Raw genomic sequence first — 23,719 nt, forward strand, 5'->3', positions numbered from 1 at the left:
GCCTTACTCTTGGCAATGTCTGTACCAGACTCAGCTGCATTCTAACAGCTGATAGCTGAGACAGCATGCAAGATAGAAGAAATTTCCAATTCAGAACTTTATGATTTTGGTGAAATGACAAAAGAGTGTAAATACATTTATGCTTTTATGGTGAACAAACTCATGAACATTGAACACATTCATGATATGTATCTTTTTGAGATAAGGTGATGTTTATAACCAGCAAATATAAACTGGCCAGGCACCTGATCCAGACATCAGTATTATGATGTGTAAAATATTTAGGCACCCAAAAAGTAAAAATCCAATATAAAAATACAATCACTGAACAGAAATTAAAAAGGAAGACAATTAAATTTGGAGACTCAAGAACAAGTGTCCACGTCCAGCAAATTTTTCCACACCTAGCACATCTTGTTAGGGAATTTATCTAAACAAAGGGCTGTAGATATTAGAAGTACAGGCAGGACCACTTCCTGTTTGACCGAGAAGCAGCAGCCATTACAGTCAATGATACTTCTACTACGAATTGTGTCCGTCTCCATATGTTAATGCATTTCTCATTTCTTGAATACTGATGAAATGTTTTATTCCTTCAAAATTTACAGCAGAAACACAATAAATTATAAGAACAATATTTCAAACTGTAATATCACAGACTTACTAGGAGAGACATAAAGCATAACAAGACTGGGTAAATATATTTTAGAAGTAAAGATAATCTACATAATATACTCTTACTAATACATATTTATTTGTATAATGTCCTCTTTCTGTTTTTTTGGGAAGGAAATAAAGATGTTTTTTTTTGTTCTATAATGCCCTCCACTTAGCAGTTTTCATCACTGATGTCACACAAGAGGTCAACTGAGGTCTGATTCATTCATTCTTGTGAATAAAAGGTTCGAAAGTCACACTAATCTAATCTGAAAATAGCTTTCCCCTTTTCTGGATGACAACACAGTCCTTGGCAGCATGTACGTCTGCCATGCAGTTTTTCTTGGTATATCAATCACAAAATACTTTAGTTTAGAATTGCTGGTTATGATTTTCAGTATGAATGTGAGTGCTTTATAATAGGGAAAAGAATGATAACCTCTGAGATAGAACGTAAAGGTAAGCTGCAGGTAGTATATAAAAGGGAGAAATATATAGCAAATGCAGTTCTGTAAAGATGATACTTTTTGTTGTAAAGCACCAAGAACCTATTAGAAAAATGATCTGCACATTGCCGCTCCCCGATTTACTGTTGAGAACAGTGGGGAAGAGGAGGAACATCACACAAGTAAATACAGCATTATACATACTAATGGAAACAAATTTGTACGAATGTAAGAAACACAACTTTAACCCAAACTTTTTTAACCTGACAGTCAAAAGTTAGGTTTGTATTTAGTAAATGTTTTAGAATAAAAATAAAATATAGGGTTCAAAAGTGAACTTTCAAAGTTGTGTCCATATCATCTAAATGTTTTCTGGAATGAAATAAAACATATGGAGTAAAAATTAAGTTTCATATGGAAAGGATTCCAGAAATAAACTTGCCTACTAAAATAAGTGACTTACGATATCAATGTCAAGTACAGAAATATTATTATAAAGTATGCTGTGAGATTAAGCATGAGTGAATATTATGAAGTGGCTACTATGTTTAATATTATTACTGGAGCTCTGCATATGGAGAAGAAATGAGACAGTCAACAAGTCTATTCATTTCTTTAATCAACAAACATGTGAAAAGGCTACTGATATTCCTACTTTATGTCTATTTGTTAGGTAGTTACTTACAGTGAACTGAACTGGAGCAGAAACCTTGAATTACAAATCTTATTTTCTCTTTCTTATTTTATCAGAATCATTCTGAAATAAAAAAATTGTTCCAGAAATGAAATGGGGAGAAAAAATAAGACAGCAACATATGAAAATTATACTAAAAGTATTTAAGAAGCCATCTACTGCATATTATTCACATTATAATACCATGAGAAATAATTTCACAGATTGGACAAGTCATATTACAAAGCACATTCTATGAACAAATAAGGTGTATGCCTAATTTTGTAATTCAGGTTTTGAAATAACAAGTTTCCTAGTGAAAAATCAAGTCTTTTGATAATTAGCTTACTGAGCAGCAATATGTGTCTTCTAAAGTTACTGATATCAACCATACTACTTACTGCTAATGACAGTCTGTGCAACTGCATAGTAATTCACTTTACCACATTCAAAATTTTCACTCGACAATAGCAGAATGAGATTAAAAAATGCTATTTGATCAATGTATTTTGACATTCAATTCATTGGGGCTAATGCAAAGTAAAAAGTAAAGCGTCCCACTACATGCCTATGCAGGCACTTGGGGGGGGGGGGGGGGGGCGGAGTTATAGCTCTTACTCTTTCTTGACCTCGGCACTAGATGGGGGCGAGTGGTCAGCAAAACGCCCCGACCGTGCTTTACCCCCGGGAAAGGACCCCGGTACCCATTGGACAGGAGGCTGGGTGGGCCCCAGAGCCGGTCTGGATGCAGAGGATAGAGGAAAAATCCTCTGCCCGTCGGGGATTGAACCCCAATCGCCCAGCCTCTAGCTAGTCACTATACTGACTGAGCTATCCCAGCTCATAGAGGCTAATGAATAAACAATAATATTGGTAGAAGTACTATAAATTTGAAAATTATTCATAAGCAGTGATTCAGTAATTATGTTCTAATGTTGCATAATCTACAGAAAGCCACAAGGAGCATTAACCTGATTTACTTTAATTTTATATGCATCTTCCATGTAAAGCAACTACAAATATTTTCTGTAAACAGGTACCACTCATCCAAATGTAATTTTAATTAAGGGTGTCCCAAATTACCATATGCCAAGTCAATTAGATTTCTCTATGCACCTGATTAATTAGCAATGAACTGAAGCCTGATTAGAAGTAAAGAATAAAGTAAATAAGTTAGAAAGTATTTAACCTACAACAATGGATCTTGAACAAATTCTTTATACATCTGACATGGATTACTCCATTTACTTGAATTCTAGAAAGAAAGAAAGAAAGAAAGGGGAATAAAAGAAACATGCATGCACGCACGCACATACATACACACACCATACATGCATACGAGGTGCGATCGGAAAGTTTCTAGACTGCGCCTATAAAAACCCGTACACTTATCTCAGGTATTAAATTCATCCATCACCCTCGAAGTAGTTCCCCTGGGAGTGAACACAACGACCCCAGCGCCGCTGCCAAGCCTGGAAGCATCCCTGGAAATCTTTCTTTGTCAGCCTGTCAAGCACCATCTGCGATTCTGCCTGAATCTCTTCTATCGTCTCAAATCTCCTTCCCTTTAGCTGAATTTTCATCTTTGGGAAGAGGAAGAAGTCACACGGAGCTAAATCCGGCGAATAAGGAGGGTGCGGGATGACGGCCATGGTGTTTGAGGCCAAAAACTGCCGAACTTTGAGGGCGGTGTGCGCTGGCGCGTTGTCATGATGCGTCGCATGTGGAGTTCTTCCTTTAGAATCAGCTGACAGGTCCCATAGCCTATCCCAACAATGTCGCACAAGTCGTTGATGGTACGACGTCGATCTTCGTGAATGGCCTGCCGAATCTTCGTAACATTTTCGGGCGTTGTGCTCGAAGATGGTCATCCAGAACGCTCGTCATCATCGACAGAGGTTCGGCCATTTTTAAAACGTGAATGCCACACAAAAGTTTGTGCACGACCCATTGCGGACTCCCCAAATGCTTGCTTTAGCATTTCATAGGTTTCCGTAGCCGTTTTGGCGAGTCTTTGGCAAAATTTGATGCACACGCCATTCCGAAATCGCAGGAGGGTCGGTGTAATGCACTACCAAAACGCCCGTAACTAAGAAACAAATGCTAATTCGATGATGCCGGCTGGCACACTGATTCACTATGAATGTAGGCCGCACCCCCTAGCGGCAGAAGCTCGTACTACATCCGGTTCGCCCTCTATTGACACAGTCTTGAAACTTTCCGATCGCACCTCGTATATACAGTTTATTGATGTAGGAAAATTTTAAAATCCCAGATACAAGGAAAATAAACAAAACAAATTTTTGCATAAATCAGAATATTCCTACAGGATAATATAGTCAAAGAGGAATCATAATGTCACATTTACTTGGTTTCATACACCTATATGCTCATTCACATGCACAAATGGCAGAATAAAAAGAATATTCCATATGTGACAGTGCCAAGTATTCACTGTGTGCATAATTAACCACATTCCACTTATCATTTTGTAGCTCATCACTGACAGCAGCCTGCAGTGGGGAATCCTGTCTGATTCCTTCTCACTATGCATATTCCTTGAGAGAAATAGTTCTCATGTAACTGAGCAACCAATTGCTAAGAACGTTACATTATCTTTAATCACCATACCTAAATCAAGTGTCAGACCAGTAAGGCTGGTGGGGTGGACTTTAGAATACATGTCAAACATGCAATCACACACTCGCACAGTATTGTTTGCACTGCACTTATGTTAATGATATGGCTGCTGCCTACTGTTTACTTTTGATACAGAAAAGATGCAAAAGATCCTTTTGATAATTCTGGTAAAATTAAAATCAGTGCAAAATAATTTTAAAACAAAGAATTTGTTTCATTACTGCCACCATCACAATTCCATCTTTTCTGTTTTACCAAGTAGTGTTAATTTAGAAGACTGACTATTTCGAAGGAGTTTCCCAAGGTCTGACAACAAGTCTATGATCACAGTAGGGGAACCTAATCCAAGGTTATGTGCTGCTTGCCAACTTCTTGCAAGCATACAAATCTATAAGCTACCTTGTTTACATGGAAAACACAACTAACTAGATGGCTTACAGAACTCGAAGGTTCAGCAATGTCTTAACCAAAGCCCTTCACCAGGCCCTGTCCTGGGCCAACAAAATCCAGTCACCTTCAACTCCTATCTCCCACAGATCCATCCTGATATTATCCTCCCATCTATGTAGCATGGAAAACACATATAAACTGAAAATTCTGCATATTGCTGGGTGCACAACCTAGTTATATTCTTCTAGGAAGCACTTAAATCAGTCCCTTATGATGGAAACAGAGATGGCATCTGATACATCAGATACTAAGTTAAGGATCACAAGAGTTACTACTTTAGAATATGTAACTGAAAATCACATACATCACACTACATGGTGTAAAACAATTGTAACAGTAGTCCACTCAATGGGTACATGGAAGAACAGTTTTCTTCTAAAAGTTAAAGATGGCTGGTGACCCCTAAGCCTTGCTGGTGTGGTGATTAAATGCAGCTTTGAAACCATTCACTACATCAGAACATGCCAATCAGCGAACTTAATATATTTTATTCTATGCAAAGTTCAGTAATGTGGACTAGTCCTACCTATAACAGAAGTCAGTTCTGGTATCAAATAATGATTATTTCTGATCATAATGCTCCATGCATGCTGACCAAAATGTTAAAAAATATAAAAATACAATTATTCATGCCAAATTAAAGTCCTTGCAAAAAAAAGCCTTTTATATCTTGTGGGCCTTGACTGAGACCACTTCACTAGTCACTCACAAAGGTGGATTCTGATTCTGTTAATGTAAGAAAGATTATTCAGTTGAAACACACAGCCAGTTTGTTCTTCTATCACCACCTAACAACAATACCAGTAACAGAAACTATACACACTTGTTTAATAAATAGTGTCACTTTAAAATATTATGTGCTTTTAATAAATTGTGACTGTTTCACCTGCTTTGTATGGAACAGAACATATTACACAACAGCCTTCCTAACATTAAAGCTTATATTTCTCAAATCCTACACAGCTTATATTTCCTTATACACTGAAACCTTCACAATTTTGTCCATTCCAACAAAGAAATAATATCCTATAATGGGCACGTACCATCAATTATTGTTCAGATGAATGTTAACATTTTAGAATAGTTGGCAATTTTATTTAACCATTTCTGATATCAGTCTTACATTCAATAACTAAAAGTAAAAGTTATGTTGAAAATATATTGCAATATGAACAACGCATTGTCTTTTTTAACATAGGGCATACAGAATTAGATTACTCATGCTGTAGCTAATAATGTATCATCACACAAAATAAATTTATAGCTGTTTAAATTTAGCTATTACAGCACAAACACTGAAATTTATTTGACAAGATAAAGTGGCAGTGTTTCACTTGCTATGCATATTACAGTCATCGTATCAAATCAAATTAGTTACTAATGGTCTTGTGGTTATTTAACTAACATGCAATAATTTCTGGACCTGAGCAATGGTTAAATACATGATTTTTCTGCTGCTTTACAGACATGAAGTACACACTTTGTACAGTGAGGTTTAACCTGTTTCCCAGCAAATCGCAGAACAGCTACCATGAAGTGAGTTTGTGTACTATGGGCTAGTAAAATCCTAGAAGCCAAGCCCCATGTTGCTTTGAATCACACTATTGTACTTTGCCTGTGTGATACACATGGGAACAAAGAATGTTCATGTATGATACCTATGTGAAAAGTAACTACCAAAAAAAGTTAGAGAAGAGGTTGTGGCAAAAACATCAGGAGGTTATAATTCTGTGTTGTACCATTATTTACAGAACTGTAAATAAATTTAGACATGATCAATACTGAAGAGAAACGGGAAAAACAGTGCTAAGCTTGAAAGGCAAATCCCTCACATGTTCAAATAAGAGAACAAGGCTTCAAAATCATCAGCACAAACTACCACAAAACTCCTAAAACTGAAATCACTTTTGACAGCAGTACATGAACTGTAATTGTGCTTGCTAATAGAGCAAATGTTAACCTTTTACTGGGGTGTCAGGGATGTGTTCAGAATGGAGAGAACTTCCAATACCTTCTGTAATTGGGGTAAGTTTCATTTTTTATGTTTAGTCTGTGGGTTTGTTAGTTTCGCTAGCAATCTGAATGTCTGCGGGCCAGTGTTACAGGAGGAGCATCCAGCTCTTCCACCTGAGAGGTTCAGTGATCAGTGGGACACTCAAAAATAATCTGTTCTTTAATACAAAAACACTGTAAATTCAGACTGAAATTACTTAATGAAGTAATAAAAATTAGCTTCACCTTTGTGCTGGAAAACTTACAATATAGAAGATAACCAGCAAATTCCAATACACCAAATTAATACATGACACAGGCCTTTTGATACAATACTGTTTACCTGTAATATGCGATGTCAACAAATATTTGAGATTCTGTTATGATTTTAAATACATGTGAAACTTAATAATACAGAAATTTAACATGCAATGTTAAATCAAGATGATCCTGAAGGCTTATTTCTGTCATCTGCTGAGCTACAAAGAAAAAAAGGAAAAACAGATTTTAACCTCATACAATGCCATGGGATCTAAAACAGGTAAAATAAAACTGTTTAACCAGTGGCATTAATTTTAATGCTTGAAATTTAATATATTAATATATACAATGTAAAATAATACACTTAAGTTTTAACAGTTAAAATAAATGGAATGGTGACCCTAAAAATATACAATTTTTTAAAACATCATGACAATTTTTTTCTTTAGTTATCTGCAGTTTGCAATATTACTGAACACCTTAGATATTAATACTTAGGACATCATTAAGTGTCAATTATATCTCAGAATCAAGGACTGCAATGGCTATTAGATATTTCTAACAAATGATTAAGTAAATCAGATTGTGAGGAAAACAAATCTACTCCAAAGACAAATGTTGGCCTGTGGGCCACAAGCACTCCCAAACAGGGTAAAATAATGCACACTATGGACATCACTAGAAACTAAAATGCCTAGCTTCTCATAAATGACCATAGGATTGCTAGGTAATAACAGTTACTATCTATCTGTAGTAATGTGATACATGCAAATTTACCTGTTATCTTTTCTCTGTTTCTCCTCCTCTTTTTCAGGTTGGTTCCTTCCTCCATTGTCATTCTCTTTCCTGGGTGTACCCATCTCTCTCTGTGCTAAACAATTAAAATCACTCAAATTTTAAACACTTGATTTTTGTTGAATAAGTGTACATGAGAAGTCACAATAATTATAAATTAATCTACTACAAATTCATCACAAGAAGATTTTAAAAATTGGCAAGATTATGTAAAAAATATACTGTTTTCTCCAGCTAGTCAAACTTTCTCTGCTATAAATTCCAACATATTCTGTGATATGAAAATCACATATAAACCTCTTTCATTAATATGAAAACCTGCATTGTAAATATAAAAACTCACCATGTTGTACAGTAGATAAAAGTGGTGGAGTCCAACTAAACAATGATGATGTATCTCTGCTTATTTGTGGGTATGAACCCTGGGAATGTGGTTGCTTAGGAGGTGATGGGGAGTGGTCCCTGTTCACATTTGTAGATGTTTCAGAGATTTTCCTACAAGTCATAAAACACAAGATCTGAGGTTCCCACAGCAGTGAAGATGTCCATGGTGGTCCCATGGGCTGTTGACTTGAAGGTGAGTACCAATGTTTCACAGCCTTCTGGGCTGAAGATCTCCATCTTCAGCCCAGAAGACCACCTCCCATTCCTGGATATTGACATATACAGGAAACCAGTTAGCTCATAGATTATACAGGAAACCAGGAATGCAACACAGCAACTCTTCACCAACTGCAGAGGTTACATTTCTGACAAACATTTCAATTGGCAAGACCAAGGGGCCTTAAGGCAAACTGGGGGTTAGAGGAACTGTAGCTGTTGTTAACACTCGTCAAAGCCTAAGATACCTGTTCCTTCACTAAACATAAAAAAATATGTAAGTCTAATAATATCAGACATAAATATACCAATCAAGTATAGCAGTTCACAGTTGTAACCATGTGATGAGGAGTAACAAACAAAATTTTTGTGGCTAATAAGGGTGGAAAATGTACTGAAGTCGTAACAAATGGTATATTACGTGCTTTTTACGGTAAATAGTTTTATTTCAATGAATACAGTGTGATAAGTAAGGATTATATTCCAGATAATAAATGGGTGTTTTGATTCAAATTTCATGATGGAAATGTGAGTGATAAAATGGCACTGCTAGATGCAAGCAAAATAGGCAATCAGGAGTTGCTGGGGTAAAGAAAAAAAAACTGCATTATGAGAAAATATGAGCATAAAGCTAAAATCTAATAAAATGTTCTGGTTAAAAATGGTAGTTGATGCAATGCACTGAAGAAGAAAGGCAGAGGTTGATGTCACATTACATCTGAAGCCAAAATACATTATTTGCAAATACATAATATTTCTACTTTTAGTGTGAGCAGTGCACTAAGACATAGTCCTTCAGCCAGGTGTCATCGCTGCAAATGACGTATGTAAATCTTTGGACATATTTAGCATAAACATTGTCTCCCTTGAGGGCATGTTCTCAATAAGGGAAATGATCTAGATAGGTTGTCTTGATGGATGATCTAGCTTGGTTATTTGTTTTTTGTATTTCTTTAGAGTTTTACATTTATATCAGTGTTTTCCCAGGTCGATTATTTGCTTTTATTTCATTTATTTTTCCTTGTGTATAATATTGTTTCTATTTTGGGCTTGCCTGTATTTGGCTGTTATATTTAATACTGTACATGTACAAGTTTAGTTAATCTGTTTGTGTGATATTTTTCATTATTATTTAATTATTATTGTATGTATTATCAGTGTTTGCCTGTTATTGGCTTCTTGCTGTTGGCAAATACTTAAATAAATGAGAATTGAATTGAATTATCAGTGTTTGCCTGTTATTGGTTTCTTGCTGTTGGCAAACACTTAAATAAATGAATTGAATTGAATAATAGGTTTAGTGTTCTCTTCATTGAAGACATCACCCTATACTGAATCAACAAACCTTAGGTTTTTATACTGAAAGACTTGGCTGTGATATTGCACAACAGAATCAAAGGAAACCCACAATTGTATAAAAGAATGAAGGCCAGGGGCTGGAGTAAGGGAGGGGACCCATGTACCCATGTTTTTTTAACTGACTCACCTTAATTTATTGCACTCATTTTAATTTACTGTAAAATTTAAGGCCTATCCATTATGAAACAAACATTGACCTACTCGATAAATTAATGAATGAAAAATGTGTCACACAAAGCTCCACAATGGTAATCTGTAAGTTAGAAACTTGATTTCAGATGCCATTACAGCCATGTTCCCAGTAAAGGTGAACTTGATGTGGTAGCCACTAACTCTTTCCATGCATACATAAATTAAAAATCACAGATACACAGAACCAAATACTGTGACTGGCACTGGAGAAAAGCAAATACTTGAAATCCATGGTTGTCAAGAGATTACTGTATGTACATCATTCTTTTTCTTTTTGTAGTCATCAATCCTAGGGTTGGTTTGCAACCCCATTTCAGGGTTGTTTCTTGCAAAGATACTACGGTGGTTTCGCCTTGCCTTCCGTGGCCAGTCTTTATCCATCAGACTGGAAGAGAAAGGACGCGGACAAACATCCATGCCTTGAGCGGGACCTGAACCCATGGTCCCAGTGGCCAGGCGCAAGAGGTCCATGCCTCAGACTGCGTGGCCACTGCGGCTGGCTTACATCATTCTACTAGAGATCATGCTGATACTACGATTTTAAAACCTCTGTTACCAAAAAAATTAAAATGTCAATTACTCAAACTGTGATATCAACATGCATAACACAATGCAGCATAAGTGCCTGAGGTTCTGAATATTCATGGATTTTTTAAATGTACACAAACTTACTTTTATATAAAATAAAAATGAGATACTGCTGTTCAATGCAAAGCAACATCTAAAGAGTTTCTGATACAGATGCTGTTTCTTGGTTTAGCAATACTTTGCTGCATACACTAACTACAGTGAAACCTCTATCCATCGTTCCCCAAACTATCGTTTTCCCGGATGCATCGTCCGTTTTGTTCGGTCCCGAATACATCCCATATAAAATAATGTTACATTTTCCCGCTTCTATCGTTCCTCGAACTATCGTTTTATCGCATCGATCGTTCAAAAATCTTAGTCCCGGCCCACAATTTTCCCGCAATGATCGTTTCTGAGAAATTAAAATGCTGGGTTTTGAGATAAATTAATACCGAAAGACGCACAATGTTTTTGGAATACACAGTAGCGGTAACCTGTTATGTCGCCCAACCAGCACAGATCCTTTTGAAATGAGGGGTCAGCGGTGCAGGGGTGATAGTTGGAGTGAATGGGGGTGCTCATTGTCAGAAATTTTACGATTTTAATTACGGTGCACTCATATTTCGTTCCAGCGATGCCAGATGGCATGTGCACTGTGAATTTCTTCACAAATGCTTTTATTACAAGTACAAAGGAAAGGCTGGCGGCACTTTTCATTCTTCTGGTTCATCTCGTTTCCAGTGGTTCAGTGTCTTCTACAGCTACGTTTCGTTGAGTTCGGCAGTAACAGTACTTCCATTCTTCCAGTTATTGTTCCAGTCTATACTTTTGTTGTTGTTCCCGTAAATATTTTGTTATTCCTCTTACTCCTGTTAATTATTTTGTTATTATTCCTGTACCATGTCTCGCCCACTAAAGCAAGTCAGAACTGTTCAAGAAAGATTAAAAATCATAGAAGAAGTGGAGAAGAATCCATTTGAAAAAAGAATCGACATTGCTAAACGCTTTGGATTAGCACCATCTACTTTAAATTCAATAGTTGCAAAGAAGAAAGAAATCCGAAAACAAACTGACAAGTGCGGTAATTCATGCAAAAAAAGGAAATCCGGAAGAAAATCAACTTTCAGTGAGCTAGAAAGTGTCCTCTTCACTTGGTACCAGCAATCGCGGGCCTCAGGAATTCCTGTTGATGGCAACATCTTGCGGGAAAAAGCCAAGACGATAGCCGCAAGACTGAATATTGAAAATTTTGCAGCGTCGAATGGCTGGATTAGTAGGTTTAAAGAAGGACATGGTATGGTCTACAAGAAGTTAGCCGGCGAAAGTGCTGCTGTGGATGTGGAAGTAACGGAGCTGTGGCTCGAGAGACTGCCAACAATGCTGGAGGGATATGAGCCGCGGGACATTTATAATGCGGATGAGACCGGACTTTTCTACAACGCCCTCCCGGATAGGACTCTGGCATTGAAAGGTGAATCTTGCCACGGGGGAATACGTGCAAAACACCGAATTACTGTTCTTCTGTGTGTTAACAGTGACGGTAGTGACAAACGGGTTCCGATTGTAGTTGGAAAATCACGAAAACCGCGTTGTTTCAAAAACATGAAAAAACTTCCGGTGAAATATCACGCCAACAAAAAGGCTTGGATGACAACAGACATCTTTACGGCGTTTTTAAGTTCTCTGGATGCCTCCATGGGCGCACAAGGCAGAAAGATTTTGCTGTTTGTTGATAATTGTGCCGCTCATCCGAAGGACACGACATTTCTACGAAATGTGAAAGTCGTGCAGTATCCAGCAAATTGCACGAGCGTCTTGCAACCCCTTGATTTGGGCATCATAAAATCTTTCAAGCAGTTGTATAGAAAGCGCCTTGTGCAAACAGCTGTATGTGCAATGGATGCTGGGAAGGATGTCAACATGAAAATTGACGTGCTACAAGCAATTCATTTCACAGTGGCAGCTTGGCGGCATGTCTCCCAACCAACTGTTCTGAATTGTTTTCACAAAGGTGGCTACGGGTGTGAACTTCGCGCAGAAGCAGACTCTAACGTCAGTGTGGATGGGCATGATGGCTTTCACGAAGACTGGAATAGATTTGGCGCCGTGAAAGACGTGGTTAAATTTGGTGACTACGCGGCAGTAGACAGCGAGCTTGCTACATGCGGAGTCGACACGATTGATGAGTTGTGTGACGATCGCGAAGGGGGTGGGAGCGGTGAGGAAGACGACGAATGCGAGCCCGAAGCTGTGCCGAGTTTTGCCGAAGCACACGCTGCATTGGCAAAAGTGAAGTCGTTCTTTTATGCCCATAATATTAGCGAACGTGACGAGGAAAACATTTTGAACGTGGAAAGTGCTCTGTTTGGTCTAAAACGTAAAGTTTCGACAAACCAGTTGTCCATTAAAGACTTTTTTGGTAAAAAGAAGTAACTTTGAAAGAGAAACATTGTTTTTTTTTAAATTTTTAATGCTTTCCCGCATCTATCGTTTTCCCGCATCTATCGTTTTTATTTCCCACCCCCGCCGAAAACGATGCATCGAGGTTTCACTGTAAACTTGTAATTTATGTTTAAAATGCATTTATAAATACTGTTTTTATTTCTACTGCTTTTGAGTGAATTGCACAGGAAAGACATACCCAAGTCTGGTGACAAGAATGGCTGTGTTGGGTGAACTGTCACTATCATCGCTTAATGGTGACAAATGTAACTGCTGCAGCAAGTTATTGAATGCCCACAAACGTTCCTGAAATAAAATTTTTCAATACTGCATTCTACAATTTAAAACATAATTAACAAAAATTACATTAGAATTAAGTCTCATAAAACTTTGTTCGGTCAAAACAGAATTTTTAATGTATTCAGATACAGAATAAAAATGTATGTATTTTTTCAAACATAAGCCAAGAATTCAACCCCAACTATGCAACTTTGAAATTACAACTCTGCCAAAACTAAACTGTATGTTTTAAAGAAGTCTGAAACAATAAATAAAAGTTAAATTAGGTTTACACACCTCTCGGCCCGAATTTAGTTCAATCCACTCAGACTGTGCATGTTTTAAATGGCTTGGTGTTGAAGTGGCAGCAGGGGCCTGACCCTGTCTACTAAGGGCCACTGCTTGCCTTGGAGCAAGTACATTCCGAGAAGCTCCTAATGAAACTAGACAGCATAAAAGAACAATATTACCAATAAAGAGACAGAGACTGATCAGTTCAGATTGATTATTTTGTGACACTGTTTCAAGTGAAGATGTTGTATAGTGTCAAATGACATGGGAATAAGAACATTAATCCTTCAGCAAGCAAATTTAAATCCCTCAGTGTTCTGTGTTGTGTATTAGTATTTTTACGAGTCCATTTAATTTTTGCAGTAAAATTTTTAAACTGACATAATATTCAATCTGTATTTTAAAAAATGACAGCTCTCTTCTAGGTTATAGCACCATATAGTCTGGTAAAAGTTTACTATCGTTCCATCATCCTGATGATGGAGGTAGCAAACGCCCCTGAAATGCTGGCAAATTCCTAACAGACAACGTGGTGCAACAACCCAGAAGACAGTCATCTGCAATATCTATAGTTTAAAAGTTATAAAATTAGAGCTGTTCAAGGCTTAATTCAGCATCTCTGCATTACTTTTACATGGAATCAAATTACCTACCAAGCTCTGAGTTTCTGCTTACTTCAGTAAACTGTGATTTAGTAGTCTAGAAAGAGATTAAACTTTTCACAAGTTTCTCAACAAGCAAAAACAACAATCTTACCAGCCACACATCACAGATACAATAGAGTAATAACACTTCAGGAAAGGTTACTTGTTTCTGATTGTTTTAAAATTACACTTAAAAGCATATGTATTCAATGTTATTGCTCAGCAGCCAACATTCCTGCCTGTATTCAGGAGGTCCAAAGTTTAAGCTCTAGCCTGAAGGCATGATCTTGTAGTAACAGATTTTTGTGGTTATCCAGTCACTAGAGGCAAATTCTGGGACAGAATCTTAAAACAGGCCTTCGACATCCTCAAAAATTAATCTTCCCAGCAACAAAACATGAACAACTGAGAAATAAGAATAAGAAAACTGTGACGTATCCAAATGTAAAACACACTTAATGGCAAAAATTACAGACTAATAAGGAGAGGACACTAATGAATATGATGATTACCTTTTGGTGCTGTGAGATGGACACCACAGCCTGATTTTGTATGAGATGAACTAGAGGAGTTGCTGGCCAGACCCTCTGGTCCACTTGAACTCTGGGCTCCTTCATGATTTGAATTCGATCGACCAGATACCAACTGTGCCACGTCCAACTCCACTGTATCCAGAACACCTCTATCAGTCACAAATGTATGTTTTACAGTGCGACTGCCTTGTGAACTTTTAAACCCAGACCCTATGCATAAAAAATGAATAACAAAAATTACACTACAATGTCTGTAGAGCCAGTGGAAATAAAATATTAGGGCACTGTACTGGACTTCATTATAAGGGCTAATAGAACATTTTAATGCTACAGATTTTGGCAGATGTGATGGCATTTTACCAGGAATTCCCTTTGGAACTACATAGGGAATTTATGTTCTGATGCTTTCATGGACATAATGCGAGAGTGACAATGTACAGATGGGGACTGAATTGGAGTTTGATTAAGCATGCATCATACTAGAAAGCATTTTAATGTTTTCATTTTTAAATAATATTTTGTTAAAAATCTTTACTCTAAGAATTCTATGTACATTAGTCATACTTTTAATTTTCTTACTAGCTTTATTGTAGGGTGATGCTGTCCAAGGTGACGATTCAGAAATGGTAGAATTATTTCGATCTTGCATTTCAAACAGGTGAAGAAGCATTATTTCATCCTCAAGACTCTCTGACAGTGTGTTTCTTGACATTCTAGTAACAAAGTACAGAAACATGTTTACAAAATACAAAATTCTGGAAAGCATATCACAAATAGACTTATATTTGTATGTATAATTACCAGACCTAGCTCTTCTGGTTCCAGTAAAAACAAGACTGGAAAGGCAAAATTTGCTATGGAGTACACAGTTTCCACATGCATCCCTTGCACCTTGATATTCTGAATGCTCCTAGCTGTGTGTGTGTCTAAATGTACGTCAAGAGAACATTTGGACTGAGTTAACACTTTAATCTTATAGTGAATGCACTGACAGCAACCTTAAATGGTTAATTATTATGTGTTCAACATACTGCACAAAGAAGAGTGAACAATAAATCCAATACAACAACATTTCAAGTATCAGTTATACATGGCTGCAACCAATATCCATGTGCACTATCTCTTACACTACAATGTAGCTAATGTGTTGGTTTTTGGGCTCATAACACAGACGGTCATATGATTAAATCACACTGAGGTCACATTTTTTTATCATTGCCTGTCACAGAATGACAACTGTTACAGTCATTATGTCGTCTGGAAAATGTGTATTCAGATTACCTATGTTAAATTGGTCAGATACAACCTCAAAGTTCTACACTGTTTGTAACTGTTAACTTACAAACAATATTTAATGCATAATTTGTCAAGTATGCTTATGATATAACTCCATACAAAATTTCATATACCTAAACCAATGGTAAATGAGTTATCAAATTCAAAATAAAAGTCAAAGAAAATGTTCACATGATCACATTCTACACAAAAATTACCTTAACAAAAGTTGCACATTTTTTAATTATCTATTGCCATATACCATATGACAACCCTAGACAGAGTCTGAGTGACACTAGTATCTTTAAAATCACAAGTTCACATGTCTGCCATGATGTAATTGCTGACTGTAAGAGTTTGGGGTAACCCATCAAAATATGTCTAGTGGTTCTTCAGTTGATATATGAGGACATGATAAGCCCTACATGAGTTCATTTTATGCACAGGTCATTCACACATATGTACTAAAGTAAGCCACTTCATGCGTCAATGTTGGTACTTAGGGGAGAGGAGGAATAGCTCCTACTCATTCTTAACCTTGGCATTAGAAGGGTGTGAGAGGTCAGCAGCACTTTACCCCCAGGAAATAATCCTAGTACCCACTGGAAATGAGGCTGGGTAGGACCCAGAGCCAGTCTGGACACACAGGCTACAAGAAAATCCTCTGTGCCTGTAAGGGATTAAACTCCACCGTTTCTTCAACGTTTAAAGTTACTGAACATTTATTTATGTCATAACACTTGTGCTGAGTACCTAATGAGTGTTAGATTTTTGTAATAATAAATGACCAGCTTTCACAGCTTAACTATTGTTATTAATTCACAGAATGAGTGTTTTCACATCTTACAATGTTTTTTATAGAGCATGCATTGCACTGTCTAAGCTTTCTGTAACTGGAGATCATCTCTGTTGAAAGAAAATAAAGAAAAATCAATTGGTTAAAACAGTTATTCTTTTACAAAATTTGGCTAGGGAAAGTTAGTTATCATTTACCCAGTTCTCAGGTTTTCTGTTCTGTATGCACAGCCTCCACTAGTTGCAAGCTGCCACTTCCCAACTGCTTGCAGCAGTATATTACCAGTAGTTTCCTAGAATGGATATTCTGACACTTACCCTGCATGCCCAGTACTTTGATCTGTCACTGCTTCTCGTTCTCTGAACAGAACTGACTGAGCAGCCAATGAATATTCCACATCATTTTCTCCTATGATGACAGAAACAAACATAATGCCAAGTGTTAGAATAAAAAATATAAACATTATTTTGAAATACAGTACAAGTTGATCTGTTTTTATATCACAAGCACAGCGATAATTTTCGTCACTTTCCTTTTTACTAACATGTGAGTTTAAGATACACTAAAGTTTCAGAATACTGTATGAATACAACTTCCATTTTGCTTTCAAGTAGTTAACATCCTGATGTAATTTATATAATAAATTAATAACTCTATAACATTCACCTAATAATTTAATATATCCATTTGTCTTATATAAAACATTTTATTGTTAGGGCAGAAAAAAATATTCATACATATAAATTCAATTCAATTTAATTCATTTATTAAAGTGCCTAACAACAGCCAAAAAGGCCAATAACAGCCAAGCACTAACAATACAAACATTACAATACAAAAACAAACAAACAATAAACAAATATATAAATGTACAGTGTTAATTTATTACAAAATAATTAATAAGTAAATGAACTAAATATACCCAAGTAATATAATTCAATTAATAATACCAAATAAAACAAAACAGAAAAAACTTATAAAATTAATATCACAAAATAAAATACAGTCAACACAGGAAATGAATAAACAAAAAAAATCGATGATTATTATTTAAAAAGCTGACTGACATCCGTAAGCAAAATACGATCTTTGTTAAAGATGTTGATGCCCCTACAGACTGCATTGGCAGCAGAAACACATCTGGCAAAGGGACTGGCCTTGAAATTACATTGTACAGTAAAGGTAGAGTAGTCTCTGATAGACCTAATGGGTATACAGAAACTAACTGTATCAAAAACAGATGAGCAAATAATTTTGCCTTTAAAAACATTAATGAGGAAAAGCGCATCCAAAAACCTCCTCCTTAAATGTAACGATAAGAAATTTAATCTAACTAATATATCATCATAATTATATGCACAAACGCCATTAAAGAATCTAGTGTAACATAGAGCTACAAATTTCCTTTGAATCCTTTCCAATTTAAAGGAATCAGTATTAGTAATAGAGTTCCAAACGGATGCATACTCAATTTTGGAACGAACGAAAGTACTGTACAAAACCAATAGGCTATCAACAGTGGAGAAGGAAAAAGTAATATACCGAATCAAGCCAAGCATTTTTAAGCTATGTGAATATATATAGCTAATGTGCTGATGAAAATAAAGCTTACAGTCCAATAGAACACCGAGATCTTTAACACAATAAGAACATGCCACCAGATTGTTACACAATTTGTAATTAAAGTAAATACTGTTTGTCTTTCGGGTGAACGATATAACAGTCGTTTTACTTAAATTAAGTTGCATCCCATTGACGAGACACCAATTTTGCATTGAACAAATATCGTCCTGTAACAGTTTACAGTCATCAACATCGCTAATACTCCGATATATCTTTAAGTCATCAGCAAATAAAAGGCACTGTGAGTTATGTATGGAGTCGCAAATACCATTAATAAATATATTAAAAAGTAAGGGGCCTAGGGTGGAACCCTGCGGCACTCCACACTTAACACGATAAGGATACGAAAGAGTTCCACATACACGAACAAAGGATTGTCTGTCAGAAAGATAACTATGGAACCAATCAACATAACTGGGTGATAGTCCAAAGTTTCTAAGTTTACCAAGAAGAATATAATGAGGAACTAAGTCAAAAGCTTTAGTAAGATCAAAGTAAACAGAATCAGTTTGTCCTTGAGTAGACACTGTAGGTAAAACGGAATTAAGGTAAGTAACCAAATTGGTTGCTGTGGAATTAAATTTACAAAAACCATGCTGTGTGGGACTTAATCTGTACTTAATTTTTTTTTGCAAATGATCATAAACAATAAATTCAAATATTTTAGAAAAGTTATTAAGAATAGAGATGGGTCTATAATTACTAACAGTGGAACTGTTTCCTTTTTTAAACACAGGAACAACAGCTGTTTGTTTCCACAGGGACGGAAAGATGGCACTATTTAGACTTAAATTAAAAATATAGGTTAATAAGGGAGTAAAAATATCAGAACAACCCTTAATTACTAACGAAGGAATTCCATCTAACCCCACACACTTTGAAGGTCTGAGGCGCTTGATCGCCTTGCTAAATTCAGTAGGAGAAATAGGAGCGATGGGCAAAAAATCTGAAGTAACAATATCCGTAAGACTAACAGACCAGAAAGAAGTGTTAAAAATTGATTCAAAATGAGTAGCAAATTCATCAGCAATGTGTTTGGGGTCAGTAACAAACTGATCACCAATTTTTAGCTGAATAAAGGAATTATCTTTCCTTTTGAAATCTGAAACGTATTTCCAAAAATGCTTAGGGTGTGTTTTAAGACTGTCATCAACACCTATCAAACTTAATGGTTGCCTTAACTAATTTGCGAAAGTGCGCAAAATAGGTATAATGTTCATATGAGTTGGACTTTTTGAACCGACGTAAATAATGATTCTTTTTATTAATGTAATGTTTTAAGGTACCGGAAAACCAGATAGGAAATTTAGACTTACTAGAATGCTTATTTGGAATAGCTAAATTTATTGCATCAGTAACCACCGACTTGAGCTGATCTACGGCGGAGTCCACAGAGGACAGATTATAAATGCAGGACCAATCATAAGAGAATAAATACCTATAAAGTAATAAATAGTCAGCACGCGCGTAATTACAGGAACATCGAGAGGGCTGTGAATATATGACTATAATAAAGCCATTCATATTAAAAAATAAAACTGTAAATAATTTAAACAGGCCATTTACTAATGTATCAAGGACTTTCATCCCATTCTAATGCTTCTGATAAATTTAATCTTTTCCCTCATGCATTCCTTGTTTCTCCTTTGTACACTCTCTGAACTTCAGTTTCTGGTTCATGACCAATAAGAGTTTTCCACATGACTGTCCTCACTTTTGTTAGATTTACCTTGAAAAACAGTGTGCAGATTTGAAGGTAAAATATCAACTTCTCCTGTTAATTTGTTATATTACAGATAAATTCAAAAGATTTTCTACTTATAACCAACAAATAATTTACACGTTATCAACAAATTAAACTGATAAAATATCAAAATAAACAATTACTTTACATACACAGAGTAAACTGGAAAAAATTTGGAACTCCTCACCAGAGCAAAACACAAGCTGTCCAGGTTCATTTTAAAAAAAAACAAATCATTTTTAAAATGTAGTGCAAGTTCTAAATCACAGCCTCAATAATCCAGGCCACATTATTCACTCTCTCAGCTGCTAGAAAAATATAACCTTACAAACAACTATCTCCATAATGGGATATGCAAAACAAAAGTACACACCTCCCTGCAAACATTCAATCTGATTTTATGTTTAACAAAAGATTGTTTTAATCCTAAGATTCAACAATGAAATATTTTAAATCTTTAATACTTTCAGGTGAAAGAACATCCTTCAATGCTGATTCAGTATTTGTATTATATTTAACATATACTGTAATTTCTTGAATACCCTACATCCTCAAATAAACTATCCAGCACATTCTGTTAATTAAAAAATAAAATGTTTCACGGTATGTTTGTTGAAGTATCAAATCAAATATAAAACAAAGTATATTGTTAACTTAAAGTAATGTCCTTCACTTATTTCCATTACAGATTTAAATATAAAAGGATCTGACATCGTGTAACATAAAAATAGTTAACATAAACATCGGTCTACATAAATGTGTCCTTTTTCACATATATAAAATCATTTGAGATGAAGATAAAAATAAACATAAAGCACTAAGCACTTAAAACTACTTTGCTGTATCAACTTCTTCTTTATCCAGTATCTTATATACCTTTCACTGGCATTTTCTACTAGCAGTGAAATTTCTAATTTCTCTTGCCCCTTGAATTAGTTTGTTTTCACTAACTGTAAAGAATGTAAATAAATGCTTCTAGTATTTATGTTTAGCAAAATATGTGCACAGTACCTTGCAGATTAACATCCACTCATACCTTGCTGCTGCTCATAGATATATGAAAGAGAGAGGAAGTTATAAAGGTTGAGATGATACATGGAATGACTAGTGTAGCCAATCTCATCACAAATAGGATGCACACCCCAATTTTTGATCAAATTTTGTTTAAAAAAATGTGTCAGGGTATTCAACAAAGTATAGTGTCATGTACACAATACATCATTTTATGGAACAACATTTTCTTATATCCAAATACCCATAACAACTGCTACAGATGCTTTCCCAATCTTTCTGGCTCAGAATCAGTGGCAATTTTTTCCAAGATCAACATCCTTTTCTTCAGAGCTATATTTATTGAGGTGATGTGTATGCATTAATAATACCAATCTTGGTGGGATTTGAGGTTTTCATGGCAGTGAGTACAAAGATGGCTGTCTTTGGGGTTGTACTTCCATGTAGTCTGGTAGATGTTTACCTGCTGTTTAGCCTGGCAGACGTTCATCAACATTTCAGAGCTCCTTGCTGCCTCCAACATCAATACACTCATCACCCTGATGACGGAAGCAGCATGAATCTCTGATAAGTTAGTAAACTTCTACCAGACTACATGGTGCTACAACCCAGAAGACAGCAATCTTAATACCAATCTTGTTAAAAATGTCCAAAACATAACATAATTTTACACCTGAAATGGCTTACAATGCAATTTTCAAAGTCTTACAGCAGTTTGCAAAAATTGTTGAAGGTATGTTGTTAATTACATTTATAGATTTACTATGAAGATTCATTAGTTATATGAATCATATAAAGCACTGAACCTTGTGTTCTGTACTCATCCACATCTTTAACCACATTAAGCCAGTGACAATAACACTTTTCCTTTCCTATTCTACTGCATACTATCTTATTACTGGCAAAGTAATGTTAGTTCAAAACTTTTAAAGTATGTGTACTTACCTGACATAGTTTCATCATCAACATCATTCTCATCATTGGAATTTTCTTCCGCAGTACCAATAGTTGTATTATGGTTCTCAGAATCATCATTATATCCTTCGGGTTCACTCATATACTGTGAAGCAAAATCAAAACTTACTGCAAACAATAACACATAAAAAAAACCCTGGAAGAGTACATTTGTATGCATATTGCTGTTGTCTTCATCCAAGATAAATGTGACATCAGATGCCTACAATTTTGAAGAATTAAGACAATATGGCAGAAAGGGGGAAAGGAGAGATTCAAATTTGCCATTATGGAGAATCTGCGAGATTTGAGATTCTCATAGTATGAAAAATTTATCTTTTGAGTTGTTACACCATTTAGTCATGTAGAAGTTTACCAACATTTCAGAGGCACTTGCTGCCTCCATCATCAAGGTGATGTGTAAGCCATGTTCTTTAATTGTTCTGTTTTCTCCAACCATGTATCAGTCATTAACCAGAACAAATCTTACACTGCTACATTGTCTTATTTTCTTCAATGAAACACAGAACTTTAAGTTCAGGCAGTGCAAAACTAGTTCTCTATTTAACCATCTTGTAAAGTTGAGCCAAAAATATCTGTCACCAAACCACTATGCAGAATTATCTTAATTCTAGTGTTACAGCATGTGATTGTAACTGAATGTCTGTGCACTACCATGAACTCCAAATCTGACATAGTCCACATCAAAGAATATGTTATTCAATTGCTGCAACACTAGATTTTATTCCCTGAGTTACAAAAACACATTTTTGTTGAAGAAGACTGTCCTCTGGGATCTTGAACCATGTAGTCCTGCAGAAACCGACATTTCAGAGGTGCTTAATGCCACCATCATCAGGGCACCATCCTCAGAACCTGAAATCTCACATTCTTGTTGGTCTGCATAGTCCTGTCATCTAGTTTGTAGAATTTGAAGTTGCATGCAACTATAGATGCAACACTCTTGAAAATTTCATGTTTTAAGTGTGATTTTGAGACTTGCGATGACATTTACCACTTTCAAGTAGTAATAAGTATGTAAAAAGTTGTAATTATAATTTGTGTTTTAGTAACTTTGTGAGTTCTATTTATATATGTACATAATACCCTAGCCCTTATAATAGTTTAGATTTTTACCCTATAATGACTCTTTTAGGAAAGCAGTGAAAAAGTAATGCACATCAAAGAAGTTAACATACTTCATTGATATAAACAAGATTAGTGTTAATGACATTTATTATTGCCATGATGTATTACAAAGGATTAAATACCATACTAACACCAGGCATTTACATCTCATAACACAAATTTCACATGTTAAGTTAGTGATTCATCAGGCACTGTGATTGCATCAATCAATCATGGAATCTAGTTACTTCCATGCTTCAACACCTTAGACACTCTTAAACTAGTCACATCCTATTTAAGAAACACTGAGCTACAATGGTAAGATGTAAGACTGACGTCTGAACTTTGCCCACTGCTCTCTCCC

At 35.8% G+C, this 23,719-nt stretch overlaps 1 protein-coding gene across 3 annotated transcripts in view; it reads right to left on the reverse strand.

Annotated features, from left to right (window-relative positions):
- Window positions 1-1,702: 1,702 nt before the first annotated feature.
- LOC110829364 (uncharacterized) overlaps window positions 1,703-23,719 on the reverse strand; it is a 39,054-nt gene continuing 17,037 nt past the window's right edge. The window contains exons 10-18 of one of the 3 annotated variants that reach the window (XR_002542949.2): window positions 22,219-22,333; window positions 17,213-17,303; window positions 15,404-15,537; window positions 14,804-15,034; window positions 13,654-13,799; window positions 13,277-13,383; window positions 8,258-8,409; window positions 7,897-7,985; window positions 1,703-7,337 (exon numbers count right to left, since the gene is read on the reverse strand). Coding sequence is in view for 2 of the 3 variants with exons in the window: in XM_022063014.2 (XP_021918706.1) it covers window positions 7,298-7,337; window positions 7,897-7,990; window positions 8,258-8,409; window positions 13,277-13,383; window positions 13,654-13,799; window positions 14,804-15,034; window positions 15,404-15,537; window positions 17,213-17,303; window positions 22,219-22,333 (1,110 nt within the window). In the remaining variant the exon portion in view is untranslated. Of the gene's footprint in view, window positions 7,338-7,896; window positions 7,991-8,257; window positions 8,410-13,276; window positions 13,384-13,653; window positions 13,800-14,803; window positions 15,035-15,403; window positions 15,538-17,212; window positions 17,304-22,218; window positions 22,334-23,719 lie in introns of all 3 variants that reach the window. The other 2 variants (XM_022063014.2, XM_022063015.2) reach the window with 2 other exon arrangements.

The sequence above is a fragment of the Zootermopsis nevadensis genome, unplaced genomic scaffold (assembly GCF_977971745.1).
Source record: "Zootermopsis nevadensis isolate Lab colony 2312 unplaced genomic scaffold, Znev_1.0 Znev_ptg000019l, whole genome shotgun sequence".
NCBI lineage: Eukaryota > Metazoa > Arthropoda > Insecta > Blattodea > Termopsidae > Zootermopsis > Zootermopsis nevadensis.